The 19,152-nt window shown below is 48.1% G+C and overlaps 1 protein-coding gene across 3 annotated transcripts in view; it reads left to right on the plus strand.

The window, feature by feature from the left end:
• The window catches only part of LOC121539126 (protein numb homolog), a 135,340-nt gene extending 117,478 nt beyond the window's left edge, over positions 1-17,862 (plus strand). Inside the window, exons 4-11 of one of the 3 annotated variants that reach the window (XM_041847389.2) lie at positions 4,084-4,116; positions 6,216-6,290; positions 7,638-7,778; positions 12,507-12,708; positions 12,798-13,112; positions 13,939-14,097; positions 14,893-14,994; positions 17,114-17,861. In XM_041847389.2, coding sequence (XP_041703323.1) covers positions 4,084-4,116; positions 6,216-6,290; positions 7,638-7,778; positions 12,507-12,708; positions 12,798-13,112; positions 13,939-14,097; positions 14,893-14,994; positions 17,114-17,508 — 1,422 coding nt within the window. In that variant the 3' untranslated portion in view covers positions 17,509-17,861. Of the gene's footprint in view, positions 1-4,083; positions 4,117-6,215; positions 6,291-7,637; positions 7,779-12,506; positions 12,709-12,797; positions 13,113-13,938; positions 14,098-14,892; positions 14,995-17,113 lie in introns of all 3 variants that reach the window. The other 2 variants (XM_041847392.2, XM_041847390.2) reach the window with 2 other exon arrangements.
• The last annotated feature ends 1,290 nt before the right edge of the window (positions 17,863-19,152 follow it).

Below are 19,152 nucleotides of genomic sequence, written 5' to 3' on the forward strand. Positions count from 1 at the left end.
GGTGAGAAAACAAATAAATTTAATCCATTTTGAATTCAGGCTGTAACACAAAATATGGATTAATTCAAGGGGTGTGAATACTCTCTGAAGGCTCTGTACCAGCATACAGGACTAAAGTATTCATCAGATGTTTTGGGCTGACCAGTTGGTAGTTAGCTGACCAGTTGGTAGTTAGCTGACCAGTTGGTAGTTAGCTGACCAGTTGGTAGTTAGCTGACCAGTTGTTAGTTAGCTGACCAGTTGTTAGTTAGCTAGCTGACCAGTTGGTAGTTAGCTGACCAGTTGGTAGTTAGCTAACCAGTTGTTAGTTAGCTGACCAGTTGGTAGTTAGCTGACCAGTTGGTAGTTAGCTGACCAGTTGGTAGTTAGCTAACCAGTTGTTAGTTAGCTGACCAGTTGGTAGTTAGCTGACCAGTTGTTAGTTAGCTGACCAGTTGGTAGTTAGCTGACCAGTTGGTAGTTAGCTGAGCAGTTGGTAGTTAGCTGACCAGTTGGTAGTTAGCTGAGCAGTTGGTAGTTAGCTGACCAGTTGGTAGTTAGCTGACCAGTTGGTAGTTAGCTGACCAGTTGGTAGTTAGCTGACCAGTTGGTAGTTAGCTGACCAGTTGGTAGTTAGCTGACCAGTTGGTAGTTAGCTTGCTCTCTGTGTCTTCTGTGTTTCTTGTAGTCTTTAGCTTGTACATTCCACAGCTGTACTAAATAGAACCAGTGTCCCTCTCCCCCCTCTCTTTCTCCCCCATCTCTCTCTCCCCTCTCTTTCTCCCCCATCTCTCTCTCCCCATCTCTCTCTCCCCATCTCTCTCTCCCCCATCTCTCTCCCCCATCTCTCTCTCCCCCATCTCTCTCTCCCCATCTCTCTCTCCCCCATCTCTCTCTCCCCCCATCTCTCTCTCCCCCATCTCTCTTTACCTCTCTCTCTTTCTCTCTTTACCTCTCTCTCTTTCTCTCTTTACCTCTCTCTCTCTCTCTTTACCTCTCTCTCTCTCTCTCTCTCTCTCTCTCTTTACCTCTCTCTCTCTCTCTTTACCTCTCTCTCCCCATCTCTCTCCCCCATCTCTCTTTACCTCTCTCTCCCCATCTCTCTCTCTCTTTACCTCTCTCTTTCCTCTCTCTCTCTCTACCTCTCTCTCCCCCATCTCTCTTTACCTCTCTCTCCCCATCTCTCTCTCTCTTTACCTCTCTCTTTCCTCTCTCTCTCTCTACCTCTCTCTCCCCCCTCTCTCTCTCGCTTTACCTCTCTCTCTCCCCATCTCTCTCTTTACCTCTCTCTCTCTCTCTCTCCATCTCTTTCTTTACCTCTCTCTCTCTCTCTCTCTCCATCTCTTTCTTTACCTCTCTCTCTCCCCCCCATCCCTCTCTCTCTCCCCCATCCCTCTCTCTCTCCCCATCCCTCTCTCTCTCCCCATATCTCTCTCTCCCCCATATCTCTCTCTCCCCATCCCTCTCTCTCTCCCCCATCCCTCTCTCTCTCCCCATCCCTCTCTCTCTCCCCCCATATCTCTCTCTCCCCCATATCTCTCTCTCCCCCATCTCTCTCTCTCCCCCATCCCTCTCTCTCTCTCCCCCATCCCTCTTTCTCCCCCCATCTCTCTCTCCCCCCATCCCTCTCTCTCTCCCCCATCCCTCTCTCTCTCCCCCCATCCCTCTCTCTCTCTCCCCATCCCTCTTTCTCCCCCATCTCTCTCTCCCCCATCCCTCTCTCTCTCCCCCCATCCCTCTCTCTCTCCCCCCATCCCTCTCTCTCTCTACCTTCTTCAACTCCTATTTTAGGGACCTTTTCCTCCTCTTGATCTTTCTTCATGATATGTGAATGTTGTTGACTGTATTGGATTGCTGTTCATTTGTCTTTTTTAAGCAGGTTATGTTGAAATGTCCCAACCCTGTGTCCCCTCCCTCCATCTAGTCCTTAACTCTTACAACGGTGTCTAACCTGTGTAGCTTAAATATACCTGTATAACTTAACTTTACCTGTGTAGCTTGACTTTACCTGTGTAGCTTAACTTTACCTGTGTAGCTTAACTTTACCTGTGTAGCTTAACTTTACCTGTGTAGCTTAACTTTACCTGTGTAGCTTAACTTTACCTGTGTAACTTAACTTTACCTGTGTAACTTAACTTTACCTGTGTAGCTTAACTTTACCTGTGTAGCTTAACTTTACCTGTGTAGCTTAACTTTACCTGTGTAGCTTAACTTTACCTGTGTAACTTAACTTTACCTGTGTAACTTAACTCTACCAGCTGTCTGTGAGGTGAGGCTTGAGTCTGCCTGTCTGCAGTCACACTAATGCTGACTCTCTCTCTGTCTCTCGCTCGCTCGCTCGCTCGCTCGCTCGCTCGCTCTGTGTGTGTGGACTGATTTCCATTGCTGGTAACAAACCACCGTAATCATCATGCATTAACATGGTGTTCCGTCTGTCTCCGTCTTGTGTCCTTTTCACCGTGACTGGGTAATTGGATCTGAGTTAAAGCTCAAAGGAGAAAACACATGACGGTCTTGACCCTTTACACTGGTGGGAATTGGCCTATATGGATTAGGCTAAATGTAAATGTTTCTTACAGAAGAAGTATGAAAAGCATAACCATGGTAGCAGGGTACGACGCCACGTCATCTTGGGACTGTACATCAAACAGAGTGATCATAAACGTTGACACTGTGGATGGACATGAGTTTAATGATATGGAAATGTGAACTGCACATTTGGACTCGCGGGTGTTTGGCTCGCTTGTATGACATCAAAGTGGTATTTATTATAATCCTCAACGTCTCATCTTTCAAAATATACACATCAAGTCCTCTTCATTTACAGCATTTCTCTCACGCAGACAACAAAACATTTGCTAAAGTTGTCCAATCAGCAGGAGGGATGGGGCCAACTTATTGTCACGTACGGTGCTCAAGTTCAGAATGGCTGTCAGTCCAAACCCATACAGAGCTGTGAAGAACAGAACCAGAGCTCTGACCTGATGTATAGCTGTTACTGTCCAGAACCAGAGCTCTGACCTGATGTATAGCTGTTACTGTCCAGAACCAGAGCTCTGACCTGATGTATAGCATGTTACTGTCCAGAACCAGAGCTCTGACCTGATGTATAGCTTGTTACTGTCCAGAACCAGAGCTCTGACCTGATGTATAGCTTGTTACTGTCCAGTCACTACGTTCACATTTAGCTGCTTATTACTGCCCAAATTAGCCATTTCCAACCCGGATACGGGTACGAGTGTAAAGGGCCACGGCACGGACACACCATTCCAACCCGTATACGGGTACGAGTGTAAAGGGCTACGCCACGGACACACCATTCCAACCCGGATACGGGTACGAGTGTAAAGGGCCACGGCACGGACACACCATTCCAACCCGTATACGGGTACGAGTGTAAAGGGCTACGCCACGGACACACCATTCCAACCCGTATACGGGTACGAGTGTAAAGGGCCACGGCACGGACACACCATTCCAACCCGTATACGGGTACGAGTGTAAAGGGCCACGGCACGGACACACCATTCCAACCCGTATACGGGTACGAGTGTAAAGGGCTACGGCACGGACACACCATTCCAACCCGGATACGGGTACGAGTGTAAAGGGCTACGCCACGGACACACCATTCCAACCCATATACGGGTACGAGTGTAAAGGGCTACGGCACGGACACACCATTCCAACCCGGATACGGGTACGAGTGTAAAGGGCTACGGCACGGACACACCATTCCAGTGTGGGGCTGTTGGCTCCGTGTTGCTGATCTGGGCCCTGTGGGATTCAGCTTACCGTTCTGATGATGTGACTGGTTGGAGCTAATCGGCAGCAGTGTGGTTACATGTGGTAGTAGTAACTAATCATAACCGTAATGATGTTAACAATACCTCTCCTCAACACGGGATCACTATTCATCCATCCATCCATCACTCCACTCACTCACTCCTAACCAAGCTTCACCCCTACAAGCCCCCATAAACAGAGAGACACACACCTTCCTATACCTGGACATTTGGTAGCCCTCCTCAGTCATCGGTAACATTGTCCGTGTTGTCGCCCCCCCCCCCCCCATCCCCCCCCTCCCCATTTACCCCACAACAGGACAGGAAATTCTTCAAGGGCTTCTTTACAAAAGTAAGTTGTGCTTTGTGTGTCAGTCTGAGTGCCTCTTGTCTCTTTCCTTCACCTTAATATAACCCCTCTGATCACGGCAGACAGGCAACCAGGAACTGTCTGGGACATTACCTCACCAACAAACTACCTGGAGACCTGTGTGTGTGTGTGTGTGTGTGTGTGTGTGTGTGTGTGTGTGTGTGTGTGTGTGTGTGTGTGTGTGTGTGTGTGTGTGTGTGTGTGTGTGTGTGTGTGTGTGTGTGTGTGTGTGTGTGTGTGTGTGTGTGTGTGTGTGTGTGTGTGTGTGTGTGTGTGTGTGTGTGATCACTTCTTCCTCCATCAGACATGGATCAAGACAGAGACCTGTTTGGTGTGAATGAGTTTGTCTGTTCTGTGTGTTTCCGTCTGGTATTGAACTGGTGGACTATTATATCTATTATATCTTTATTGTCAACTTTCGTTCACCCTTTTCTCCGTTCTCTTCCTCTCTCCAGTCTGGAAACAGTCTTTCCACTTACAACACAACGACACCTACCCAAAGCCTTTCTTTGCAATGTTTGACTTTCGGTTGTTTTCCGTCTTTCCAGCGTGTGATCTGTGTTTATGTCTACGACATACGTGTGTTTGGTATACAGCCACACACACTACCAGTCAAAAGTTATAGAACACCTACTCATTCAAGGGTTTTTCTTTATTTTTACTCTTTCTACATTGTAGAATAATAATGAAGACATCAAAACTATGAAATAACACATATGGAATCATGTAGTAACCAAAAAAAAAAGTGTTAAACAAGTCAAAATATATTTTATATTTGAGATTCTTCAAATAGCCACCCTTTGCCTTGATGACAGCTTTGCACACTCTTGCCCATATTATGGCAAGAACAGCTCAAATGAGCAAAGAGAAACGACAGTCCATCATTACTTTAAGACATGAAGGTCAGTCAATCTGGAACATTTCAAGAACTTTGAAAGTTTCTTCAAGTGCAGTCGCAAAAACCATCAAGCACTATGATGAAACTGGCTCTCATGAGGACCGCCACAGGAAAGGAAGACCCAGAGTTACCTCTGCTGCAGAGGATAAGTTCATTAGAGTTACCAGCCTCAGAAATTGCAGCCCAAATAAATGCTTCACAGAGTTCAAGTAACAGACACATCTCAACATCAACTGCGTGAATCAGGCCTTCATGGTCGAATTGCTGCAAAGAAACCACTACTAAAGGACACCAATAAGAAGAAGAGACCTGCTTGGGCCAAGAAACTCGAGCAATGGACATTAGACTGGTGGAAATGTGACTTTGGTCTGGAGTCCAAATTTGAGATTTTTGGTTCCAACCGCTGTGTCTTTGTGTAGTTCCCACCGTAAAGCATGGAGGAGGAGGTGTTATGGCGTGGGGATGCTTTTGCTGGTGACACTGTCTGTGATTTACTTAGAATTCAAGGCACACTTAACCAGCATGGCTACCACAGCATTCTGCAGCGATACGCCATCCCATCTGGTTTGGGCTTAGTGGGACTATCATTTGTTTTTCAACAGGACAATGACCCAACACACCTTCAGGCTGTGTAAGTGCTATTTTACCAAGAAGGGGAGTGATGGAGTGCTGCATCAGATGACCTGGCCTCCACAATCCCCCGACTTCAACCCAATTGAGATGGCTTGGGATGAGTCGGATGGCAGAGTGAAGGAAAAGCAGCCAACAAGTGCTCAGCATATGTGGGAACTCCTTCAAGTCTATCTGGAAAAGCATTCCAGGTGAAGCTGGTTGAGAGAATGCCAAGAGTGTGCAAAGCTGTCATCAAGGCAAAGCGTGGCTTTTTTTGGTTACTACATGATTCCATATGTGTTATTTCATGGTTTTGATGTCTTCACTATACTCTCCCTGTCTCTCTCTCTCTCTCTCTCTCTCTCTCTCTCTCTCTCTCTCTTCTTTCTTTCTCTCTCTCTCTCTCTCTCTCTCTCTCTCTCTCTCTCTCTCTCTCTCTCTCTCTCTCTCTCTCTCTCTCTCTCTCTCTCTCTCTCTCTCTCTCTCTCTCTCTCTCTCTCTCTCTCTCTCTCTCTCTCTCTCTCTCTCATCTCCCTGTCTCTCTCATCTCCCTGTCTCTCTCTGTCTGCAGGCAGGAAAGAAGGCTGTGAGAGCTGTGTTGTGGGTCTCAGCAGACGGTCTCCGTGTGGTAGACGACAAAACCAAGGTAACGGAACGGATCCATCCAGTCTCCTGCTATGAACAGCAGCTAGGTCAACAGACAGACGGACGGACACAGACGGAGACAGACGGAGACAGACGGAGACACACAGAGACAGACAGACAGACAGACAGACACACACAGAGACACACAGACAGACAGACAGACAGACACACACAGACAGACAGACAGACGGACGGACGGACGGACGGACAGACAGACACACACACAGACAGACAGACGGAGACAGACAGACAGACAGACAGACAGACAGACGGACGGAGACAGACGGAGACAGACAGACAGACGGACACACACAGGGACAGACAGACAGACAGACAGACAGACAGACAGACACACAGACAGACAGACAGACAGACAGACACACAGAAACACAGACACACACACAGACAGACACACACACAGAAACACAGACACACACAGAAACACAGACACACACAGAAACACAGACACACACACACACACACAGACACACACAGACACAGTATGTCAAAACCTCGGCCAGAGGAAATGCTTCTGGCAGTTTGGAAACTCTTACACACCGCACAAGTTTCACTTGTTTAATGAACTGGTTTTGGTCTAGGGACAGTTTGTCAACCCAACGGTTCCTCTTTTACACCCTGGTTATATACTCCAGTACACCTGGTATAGAAACTCCTTCATGGACCATTAGTAGAACAGGTCCATATTTAACGGTGGCTTCTGCTGCCCTCCACTGGATGGAGTCATTATTACATGGAGATTTACAACGTTGTCTCTTGTGGACAGACTACCTACCAAATTACCAAGATTTATGTTCTGGGTTAACCGAGATGATGTCTATCCTAAACATTGAGTGGATTTACATGCCGTACTTGTAAGATCACACACATTTTGTTTCAATATAAGGAATATAGATGCAGGGATACTCTTCTCTGTAGACCTTACATTTACATTTTAGTCATTTAGCAGACGCTCTTATCCAGAGCGACTTACAGGAGCAATTAGGGTTAAGTGCCTTGCTCAAGGGCACATCGACAGATTTTTCACCTGGTCGGCTCGGGGATTAGAACCAGCGACCTTTCGGTTACTGGCACAACGCTCTTAACCACTAAGCTACCTGGAAAGTCATGGAATGTTTCATGTGTCTGAGAGTGGGAAGTCTGTATAGGAAGTGCTTGAAGTAATGTTGTAATGTTGACAGTCAGGGATAATGTCTCTCCCATGTAGGACTTGATCGTAAAGATAATGTTGTGATAATATTTCCCCTCTAAGACCTGAGGCAATGCTAAAATAACAGTCAGTGTAATGTGATAATGTTGTAATGAGAATCCCCCCCCCCCCTCTCTGTAGGACCTGATCCTGGACCAGACAATAGAGAAAGTATCGTTCTGCGCTCCGGACAGGAACTTTGAGAGAGCCTTCTCCTACATCTGTAGAGATGGAACTACTAGACGTTGGATCTGCCACTGCTTCATGGCTATCAAGGACTCGGTAAGACCCTACCCCCTAACCCCTAAACCCTAACCCCTAAACCCGACCCTAACCCCTAACCCCTAAACCCGACCCTAACCCCTAAACCCTAACTCTAAACTGTTACCCTAACCCCTAAACCCTAACCCCTAAACCAGACCCTAACCCCTAACCCCTAAACCCTAACCCCTAAACCCGACCCTAAACCCTAACTCTAAACCGTTACCCTAACCCCTAAACCGTTACCCTAAACCGTTACCCTAACCCCTAAACCGTTACCCTAACCCGTTACCCTAACCCCTAAACCGTTACCCTAACCCCAAAACCGTTAGCCTAACCCCTAAACCAGACCCTGAACCGTTACCCTAAACCGTTACCCTAACCCCTAAACGTTACCCTAACCCCTAAACGGTTACCCTAAACCGTTACCCTAAACCGTTACCCTAACCCCTAAACCGTTACCCTAAACCGTTACCCTAACCCCAAAACCGTTAGCCTAACCCCTAAACCAGACCTTGAACCGTTACCCTAAACCGTTACCCTAACCCTAAACCGTTACCCTAACCCCTAAACCGTTACCCTAACCCCTAAACCGTTACCCTAAACCGTTACCCTAACCCCTAAACCGTTACCCTAAACCGTTACCCTAACCCCTAAACCGTTACCCTAACCCCTAAACCGTTACCCTAACCCCTAAACCGTTACCCTAGCCCCTAAACCGTTACCCTAACCCCTAAACCGTTAGCCTAACCCCAAAACCGTTACCCTAACCCCAAAACCGTTACCCTAACCCCTAAACCGTTACCCTAACCCCAAAACCGTTAGCCTAACCCCTAAACCAGACCCTGAACCATTACCCTAACCCCTAAACCGTTACCCTAACCCCTAAACGTTACCCTAACCCCTAAACCGTTACCCTAACCCCTAAACCGTTACCCTAAACCGTTACCCTAACCCCTAAACCGTTACCCTAAACCGTTACCCTAACCCCTAAACCGTTACCCTAACCCCTAAACGTTACCCTAACCCCTAAACCATTACCCTAACCCCTAAACCGTTACCCTAAACCGTTACCCTAACCCCTAAACCGTTACCCTAACCCCAAAACCGTTAGCCTAACCCCTAAACCAGACCTTGAACCATTACCCTAACCCCTAAACCGTTACCCTAACCCCTAAACCGTTAGCCTAACCCCTAAACCGTTACCCTAACCCCTAAACCGTTACCCTAGCCCCTAAACTGTTACCCTAGCCCCTAAACCGTTACCCTAGCCCCTAAACCGTTACCCTAACCCCTAAACCGTTAGCCTAACCCCAAAACCGTTACCCTAACCCCTAAACCGTTAGCCTAACCCCAAAACCGTTACCCTAACCCCTAAACCGTTACCCTAACCCCTAAACCGTTACCCTAACCCCTAAACCAGAGGGCACGACAAAGCCTATTCCCCCTCAGGAGACTAAAAAGATTTGGCATGGGTCCTCAGATCCTCAAAAAATTCTACAGCTGCACCATCGAGAGCATCCTGACTGGTTGCATCACCGCCTGGTATGGCAACTGCTTGGCCTCTGACCGCAAGGCACTACAGAGGGTAGTGCGTACGGCCCAGTACATCACTGGGGCAAAGCTCCCTGCCATCCAAGACCTCTATACCAGACGGTGTCAGAGGAAGGCCCTCAAAATTGTCAAAGACTCCAGCCACCCTAGTCATAGACTGTTCTCTCTGCTACCGCACGGCAAGCGGTACCGGAGTGCCAAGTCTAGGTCCAAAAGACTTCTCAACAGCTTCTACCCACAAGCCATAAGACTCCTGAACAGCTAATCATGGCTACCCGGACTATTTGCACTGCCCCCCCACCCCATCCTTTTACGCTGCTGCTACTCTGTTAAGTATTTATGCATAGTCACTTTAACTCTACCCACATGTACATATTACCTCAACTACCTCAACTAGCCGGTGCCCCCGCACATTGACTCTGCACCGTTACCCCCCTGTATATATAGCCTCCCTACTGTCACTTTATTTTACTTCTGCTCTTTGTTTTTCTCAACACTTTTTTTTGTTGTTGTTTTATTCTTACTTTTTTTGTTTAAAATAAACGCACTGTTGGTTAAGGGCTGTAAGTAAGCATTTCACTGTAATGTCTGCACTTGTTGTATTCGGCGCATGTGACCAATAAAATTTGATTTGATTTGATTTGATTTGATTACCCTAACCCCTAAACCAGAACCTAACCTCTAAACCGTTACCCTAACCCCTAAACCATTACCCTAACCCCTAAACCGTTACCCTAACCCCTAAACCGTTAACCTAACCCCTAAACCGTTACCCTAACCCCTAAACCATTACCCTAACCCCTAAACAAGACCCTAACCCCTAAACCATTACCCTAACCCCTAAACCATTACCCTAACCCCTAAACCAGACCCTAACCCCTAAATAGTTACCCTAACCCCTAAACCGTTACCCTAACCTCTAAACCGTTACCCTAACCCCTAAACCGTTACCCTAACCCCTAAACCGTTACCCTAACCCCTAAACCGTTACCCTAACCCCTAAACCAGACCCTAACCCCTAAACCATTACCCTAACCCCTAAACCGTTACCCTAACCCCTAAACCGTTACCCTAACCCCTAAACCAGCCCCTAACCCCTAAACCGTTACCCTAACCCCTAAACCGTTACCCTAACCCCTAAACCGTTACCCTAAACCGTTACCCTAACCCCTAAACCAGCCCCTGAACCGTTACCCTAACCCTAAACCGTTACCCTAACCCCTAAACCGTTACCCTAACCCCTAAACCGTTACCCTAACCCCTAAACCGTTACCCTAACCCCTAAACCAGACCCTAACCCCTAAACCATTACCCTAACCCCTAAACCGTTACCTTAACCCCTAAACCGTTACCCTAACCCCTAAACCAGCCCCTAACCCCTAAACCGTTACCCTAACCCCTAAACCGTTACCCTAACCCCTAAACCGTTACCCTAACCCCTAAACCGTTACCTAACCCCTAAACCAGACCCTAACCCCTAAACCATTACCCTAACCCCCTAAACCGCGTTACCTAACCCCTAAACCGTTACCCTAACCCCTAAACCAGCCCCCTAACCCCTAAACCGTTACCCTAACCCCTAAACCGTTACCCTAACCCCTAAACCGTTACCCTAACCCCTAAACAGTTACCCTAACCCCAAAACCGTTACCCTAACCCCTAAACCGTTACTCTAACCCCTAAACCAGACCTTAACCCTAAACCGTTACCCTAACCCCTAAACCGTTACTCTAACCCCTAAACCGTTACCCTAACCCCTAAACCAGCCCCTAACCCCTAAACCGTTACCCTAACCCCTAAACCGTTACCCTAACCCCTAAACCGTTACCCTAACCCCTAAACCGTTACCCTAACCCCTAAACCATTACTCTAACCCCTAAACCAGACCTTAACCCTAAACCGTTACCCTAAACCGTTACCCTAACCCTAAACCGTTACCTTAACCCTAAACCGTTACCCTAACCCCTAAACCATAGCTTAACCCCTAAACCAGACCCTAACCCCTAAAATGTTACCCTAAACCGTTACCATAACCCATTACTCTAACACAAACCCAGCTGACATTCAGCTAGTCTCACTAGTGAAATGATAAAGCCTCAGCATTGTGAATCATAAACTAAGATCACGCAAGGAGAGTCTCTTGTTTCAGAAAGCCAAGCAAGTTCACCTTCTTATGCCTCATGTCATGACTGAAGGGTGGAAAATTCCAAATTGTTTAGGTAGTCAACTTATACACAGCTCTGACACACACATACCCCACCAGACATGCCACCAGGGGTCTTTTCACAGTCCCCAAATCCAGAACAAATTCATGAAAGCGTACAGTATTATATAGAGCCATTATTGCATGGAACTCCATTCCATCTCATATTGTTCAAATAAACAGCAAACCTGGTTTCAAAAAACAGATAAAGCACAACGCCTCTCCCCTATTTGACCTAGATAGTTTGTGTGTATGTATTGATATGTAGGCAACATGTGCTTTTTTTTAAATTGATGTTGTTCTGTCCTTGAGCTGTTCTTGTCTATTAATGTTCTGTATTATGTCATGTTTCATGTTCTGTGTGGACCACAGGAAGAGTAGCTGCTGCTATAGCAACAGCTAATGGGGATCCTAATAAAATACCATTACTGAAGTGTTGTCTCAGGGAGAACAGCTGTCATTAACATGTTATTGACGTGTTATTAATGATAACGTCTGAGCCAGGCGGTGGGCTGTTATTGACAGCGTCTGAGCCACGCAGTGATTTATGTTCTGGGTTAACCGAGATGATGTCTATCCTAAACATTATAAGTGGATTTACATGCCGTACTTGTGAGATCACACACATTTTGTTTCAATATAAGGAATATAGATGCAGGGATACTCTTCTCTGTAGACATTACATTTACATTTTAGTCATTTAGCAGACGCTCTTATCCAGAGCGACTTACAGGAGCAATTAGGGTTAAGTGTAAAGATAATGTTGTGATAATATTTCCCCTCTAAGACCTGAGGCAATGCTAAAATAACAGTCAGTGTAACTCTGTGTTGTTGTTTTTATCGCACTGCTTTGCTTTATCTTGGCCAGGTCGCAGTTGTAAATGAGAACTTGTTCTCAACTGGCTTCTTACCTGGTTAAATAAAGGTGAAATAAAATAAAATTAAATTTAAAAAATGTGATAATGTTGTAATGAGAATGTGGTGTTGTTAAGGGTGAGCGTCTGAGCCACGCGGTGGGCTGTGCCTTCGCTGCCTGTCTGGAGAGGAAACAGAAGAGAGAGAAGGAGTGTGGCGTCACAGCAACCTTCGACTCCAACAGAACCACCTTCACCAGGGAGGGCTCGTTCCGAGTTACCACGGCGACAGAAGCCGCAGAGCGAGAGGAGGCCATGCGGCAGTTACAGGACAGGAAAGGTGTGTGTTGTGTGTTCTTGTGGCTGTTCTTTACATGGTGTATCTGTCTAGTAGCCTACCATACCCTGATGTTTACCCTTTTCCCACAGCGGAGGGCGATGTCAAGTCCTCCATCCCGCTCTCCTCAGGCCCCAGTGGGGGTGTGGTGAACCAGGCGGTTGCCCCTCTACCAGGGCCCCCGTCCCCCTCCTCTTCCCCCCCCCTGGGCATGGGAGGCACTCTGGGCCCACAGGTTATCCCCCGCAGACACGCCCCAGTGGAGGCCCTGGCAAGACAGGGTTCCTTCAGAGGGTTCCCAGCCCTCAACAACAACTCCTCTCCCTTCAAACGGCAGCTGTCCCTCAGGATAAATGAGCTGCCCTCTACCCTGCAGAGGAATTCTGACTTCCCCATGAAGAACACAGGTCAGTCTGAGTTCCCCATGAAGAACACAGGTCAGTCTGAGTTCCCCATGAAGAACACAGGTCAGTCAGAGTTCCCCATGAAGAACACAGGTCAGTCTGAGTTCCCCATGAAGAACACAGGTCAGTCTGAGTTCCCCATGAAGAACACAGGTCAGTCTGACTTCCCCATGAAGAACACAGGTCAGTCTGAGTTCCCCATGAAGAACACAGGTCAGTCTGAGTTCCCCTTTGAAGAACACAGGTCAGTCTGAGTTCCCCATGAAGAACACAGGTCAGTCTGAGTTCCCCTTTGAAGAACACAGGTCAGTCTGAGTTCCCCATGAAGAACACAGGTCAGTCTGAGTTCCCCTTTGAAGAACACAGGTCAGTCTGAGTTCCCCTTTGAAGAACACAGGTCAGTCTGAGTTCCCCATGAAGAACACAGGTCAGTCTGAGTTCCCCATGAAGAACACAGGTCAGTCTGAGTTCCCCTTGTAGAACTCCGGTGCGGCGGTGGGTCACACACCTTTTGTACACTATTGTCATCAACTGTACCTCTGTCTCATTCACCTACAATAGCAGCCATCACTTTGTAACCATGTATGAAACAATCTTAGGCATCAGTGGCTTGCTATGTGAGCTTTGGTTTTTGTCCATAATGTTTCCGTCCAATACAAAACAGTATTGTCTATATGTTACAGTGAACAACAGAAATGTGTCTTCTGCTCCTTCCTTAGTGCCCCCAGACACCACACATCACACACAATGGGTTTTTTGTGAGGATGCCTCACGGAAGAGTTGGTTGAATGTATGAAAAATGTAGATGTCCTTTGTCTCATTCCTCCAGTCCCGGAGGTGGAGGGGGAGGGGGACAGCATCAGCTCGCTGTGTACCCAGATCACCTCAGCCTTCAGTGGGCCTCCAGAAGACCCCTTCTCCCAGGCCCCAATGCCCCGACCAGCCTCCTCCCCACAGTCACCTGTAGCGCCTCCCGGAGCTCAGCCAGGTAACTACACTCCACTACCACACTAACCTAGACAGCTGACACTCACAATAACACTTGTAGTGTGCGTGTCAGTTCACAAGTTCACATGCATTTTTCCAGGCCTGTCTCCCTGCATTTTGAGTAAAACATTATGAAGTGTGAATGAGACTTCAGTTTTTCATTTCATGCATGTTCATTCATTTTCTAATACTACCATGTCTACATACAACAACATGCTGTCTGCACGTGTCCATCTCATACTACCATGTCTACATACAACAACATGCTGTCTGCACGTGTCCATCTCATACTACCATGTCTACATACAACAACATGCTGTCTGCACGTGTCCATCTCATACTACCATGTCTACATACAACAACATGCTGTCTGCACGTGTCCATCTCATACTACCATGTCTACATACAACAACATGCTGTCTGCACGTGTCCATCTCATACTACCATGTCTACATACAACAACATGCTGTCTGCACGTGTCCATCTCATACTACCATGTCTACATACAACAACAACATGCTGTCTGCACGTGTCCATCTCATACTACCATGTCTACATACAACAACATGCTGTCTGCACTACTAGTAGTTTCTGTCTCTGTCTGCTTTAGTTAATGGTCCTGCCTTCCCTCCTGCCCTCCCTCCTGCCCTCCCTCCTGCCCTCCCTCCTGCCTTCCCTCCTGCCTTCCCTCCTGCCCTCCCTCCTGCCCTCCCTCCTGCCCTCCCTCCTGCCCTCCCTCCTGCCCTCCCTCCTGCCCTCCCTCCTGCCCTCCCTCCTGCTGTGTCTAACCCTCCAGCACCGCCCCCTCCACTGCCTGCCCGAGACACTAACCCCTGGGCCAAGACCCCTGGTCACGCAGGGCACCATAGCCCCCTGGCCTCTTCCTCAGCACGCCCAGGTAAGGAGAAGCCTCAGGCCCCTTGGTGTTTGAGGCTACTAGTGTGGTTGTTCTGTTTCTATGGACTGGGACACCAGACCAGAACACAGACAGGCTGGTTGTTCTGTTTCTATGGACTGGGACACCAGACCAGAACACAGACAGACAGGCTGGTTGTTCTGTTTCTATGGACTGGGACACCAGACCAGAACAGACAGGCTGGTTGTTCTGTTTCTATGGACTGGGACACCAGACCAGAACAGACAGGCTGGATTCCACTAAAACGCCTGACTGGTTCCACATCAAGTCTGACATGGGAAGTGTGCTCAGCAAAATAGCAATGTCATGTCATGATGTCATCAATCAATCAAATCTATTGATAAAGCTCTTTTTACATCAGTTGTTGTCAGTGTTATTGTGAAAGTATTCACCCCCCTTGGCATTTTTCCTATTTTGTTGCCTTACAACCTGGAATTAAAATTGATTTTGGGGGGGGTTGTATCATTTGATTTACACAACATGCCTACCACTTTGAAGATGCAAAATATTTTTGATTGTGAAACAAATCAGACAAAAAAGCAGAAAACTTGAGTGTGCATAACTATTCACCCCCCCCAAAGTCAATACTTTGTAGAGCCACTTTTTGCAGCAATTACAGCTGCAAGTCTCTTGGGGTATGTCTCTATAAGCTTGGCACATCTAGCCACTGGGATTTTTGCCCATTCTTCAAGGCAAACCTGCTCCAGCTCCTTCAAGTTGGATGGGTTCCGCTGGTGTACAGCAATCTTTAAGTCATACCACAGATTCTCAATTGGATTGAGGTCTGGGCTTTGACTAGGCCATTCCAAGACATTTAAATGTTTCCCCTTAAACCACTCAAGTGTTGCTTTAGCAGTATGCTTAGGGTCATTGTCCTGCTGGAAGGTGAACCTCCGTCCCAGTCTCAAATCTCTAGAAGGCTGAAAAAGGTTTCCCTCAAGAATTTCCCTGTATTTAGCGCCATCATTCCTTCAATTCTGACCAGTATCCCAGTCCCTGCCGATGAAAAACATCCCCACAGCATGATGCTGCCACCACCATGCTTCACTGTGGGGATGGTGTTCTCGGGGTGATGAGAGGTGTTGGGTTTGCGCCAGACATAGCGTTTTCCTTGATGGCCAAAAAGCTCAATTTTTGTCTCATCTGACCAGAGTACCTTCTTCCATATGTTTGGGGAGTCTCCCACATGCCTTTTGGCGAACACCAAACGTATTTGCTTATTTATTTTTTTAAGCAATGGCTTTTTTCTGGCCACTCTTCCGTAAAGCCCAGCTCTGTGGAGTGTACGGCTTAAAGTGGTCCTATGGACAGATACTCCAATCTCCGCTGTGGAGCTTTGCAGCTCCTTCAGGGTTATCTTTGGTCTCTTTGTTGCCTCTCTGATTAATGCCCTCCTTGCCTGGTCAGTGAGTTTTGGTGGGCGGCCCTCTCTTGGCAGGTTTGTTGTGGTGCCATAGTCTTTCAATTTTTTAATAATGGATTTAATGGTGCTCCGTGGGATGTTCAAAGTGTCGGATATTTTTTTATAACCCAACCCTGATCTGTACTTCTCCACAACTTTGTCCCTGACCTGTTTGGAGAGCTCCTTGGTCTTCATGGTGCCGCTTGCTTGGTGGTGCCCCTTGCTTAGTGGTCTCTAGGGCCTTTCAGAACAGGTGTATATATACTGAGATCATGTGACTGATCATGTGACACTTGGATTGCACACAGGTGGACTTTATTTAACAAATTATGTGACTTCTGAAGGTAATTGGTTGCACCAGATCTTATTTAGGGGCTTCATAGCAAAGGGGGTGAATACATATGCACGCACCACTTTTCCGTTATTTATTTTTTAGAATTTTTTTAAACAAGTAATTTTTTTCATTTCACTTCACCAATTTGGACTATTTTGTGTATGTCCATTACATGAAATCCAAATAAAAATCCATTTAAATGACAGGTTGTAATGCAACAAAATAGGAAAAACGCCAAGGGGGATGAATACTTTTGCAAGGCACTGTATAATTATACTCATTTTAAGATGTTTTCAGGTACAATTCAATTATCATTAATTACTCCGAAACGTCTATTAAACATTCTATGATATTTTCTCTACCAGGAGGTGATTGGACAACCCCAGTGATTGTAGCGCCTCCCTCCGCCACATCATCTCCGTCTCACCACTCCCACCGCCGCACGCCGTCGGAGGCTGACCGCTGGCTCGAGGAGGTCACCAAGTCTGTCCGCGCTCCGCAACCCGGGTCCACACCGCCCTCCCAACCTTTCCTCACCCCCAACCCCCCAGCCTTCTCTACGCCCCCAACCCAGGCTTTCATTGTCCCCATGCCTTCCACCCAGGCCTTCCCTGCCACGCTACCCCCTAACCAGCCTTTCTCCACACCCCCTTCCCAGGCGTTTTCTGTACCCACGCCCCCAACCCAGGCGTTTGCTGTACCCACCCCCCAACCCAGGCGGTTGCCCCTGTGGCCTTCATGTCCTCCCTGTCTCCCGTGATGCCCATGCTGCCCCCTCGCCAGCTGGCCTACCACGCCCAGACCCCAGCCTCCTACCCCATGTCCAACGGGCTACCCTATGCCCATCCCAGTGTGCCCATGGTGGGCATCACACCCTCTCAGATGGTGGCCAATGTGTTTGGTTCAGCCACCCAGCCCCAGGCGTACCCCACCCAACGGTATGACCCTGCTCAGCACGCTGTGTGTATCCCGTTCAGCAACCCCCACCAGCAGCCCCTTCACTTCCAGGCACCCAATGGGTGTGTAGCCTTCAACGGGGGTGGGGCCGACAGCTGGGCCCCTCCATCCCTGCCCCCTCCGTCCTCCCCGGCCCCTCCCCTGCCCCCCCAGCCCTCCCCGGCCCCTCCCCTGCCCCCCCAGCCCCTGGCGACAGCAGACCCCTTCGAGGCCAAGTGGGCCGCCCTGGAGAGCCGCTCCCGCCAGCACACCACGCCGTCGCCCACTAACCCCTTCTCCTCCGAGCTGCACAAGACCTTTGAAATCCAGCTCTAGAGACCGAGAAGCTGGGAGGAGGAGGAGAAGAAGAAGGAGGTGGAGGTGGAGGTGGAGGAGGAGGGGATGGGGAGAGGAGAGTATTCTGGTGAATGTGCAGGTTGGTGAGAGACGGAAGAGGAGCAGACTAGCCTCTCTCTCTGTCTCTACATCCGCCTGGACTGGCTTAGTGGAGGACCTGAGGGGAGAGGAGGAGGAGGAGGAGGAGGAGGAGGAGGAGAGAAGGAGATGGATGGGTGGGTGGAGCTATCGGCAGGGATGAAGGATGGAAGCAGTGAGATGAGATGGAGGTATCAAGGTGCTGCTGCTTACCAGACATTTAATTTCTTTGTGGGTTTAGTTGTGTTGTTGCTTTGGATGACATGGAAGTGGACATGATGACCCTGTGGAGTAGTGGATCTAAGACCACCAGCCCCCAGCCCCAACACCAGCCCCCAGCCCCCAGCCCTCAGCCCCCAGCCCTCAGCCCTCCCAGCTCTGGAAACTCAAACGACTGTACCAGGGGTTGCTGCTCCTGCCCCTTCCGCCCCCTCCTGGTCCAGCTCACAGCGCCCCCTGGTGGCTGGAGTATGATTACCTCTCCCGGCCACCTGGCAGGCAGAAGGACTGCAGCACTGAAAGAGAACTGAGCTTCCAGACCAGAGATTCTCATCTAAAACTTCAAAATCAGAAGAAGTGAGAGAATGCCAAAATCTTTATTTTTATGCATTAAGGTATATTTTAAATAGCTTTGGAAATCTAACAGAAAAGTTGTAAGTAATGTTTGCCAAAGGCACAGAGCCTAGCTAGCTATAATGAGAATGAGTGGATGTGCAACGTGTATACGAGAAATTATCATATATTATAAATAAAATCTATATCTATTATATAATAGAGTACACAGCAACACAGCTCACAGCAGCTGTGTTGATTTCTGATTTCTATAATGACGTAGAGAGAATGCGTTTGTTGAAGGGACAGCTGTTTTATTTTGTATTTTGAATGAATTCTGTCTTATTGCCGTTTGTTTGTTTTCATCCTGTGATTGGATGTGCATCTCACTGTAAATAGTAAATCATCATTGCAGCAACAATCAATGTGGAGCCAGCGGGCAGCAGCGGTGGTGGTGTTAGTAAGGGGTGTATTCACTAGG

Source organism: Coregonus clupeaformis, chromosome 25 (genome assembly GCF_020615455.1).
Source record: "Coregonus clupeaformis isolate EN_2021a chromosome 25, ASM2061545v1, whole genome shotgun sequence".
Taxonomy (NCBI): Eukaryota; Metazoa; Chordata; class Actinopteri; order Salmoniformes; family Salmonidae; genus Coregonus; species Coregonus clupeaformis.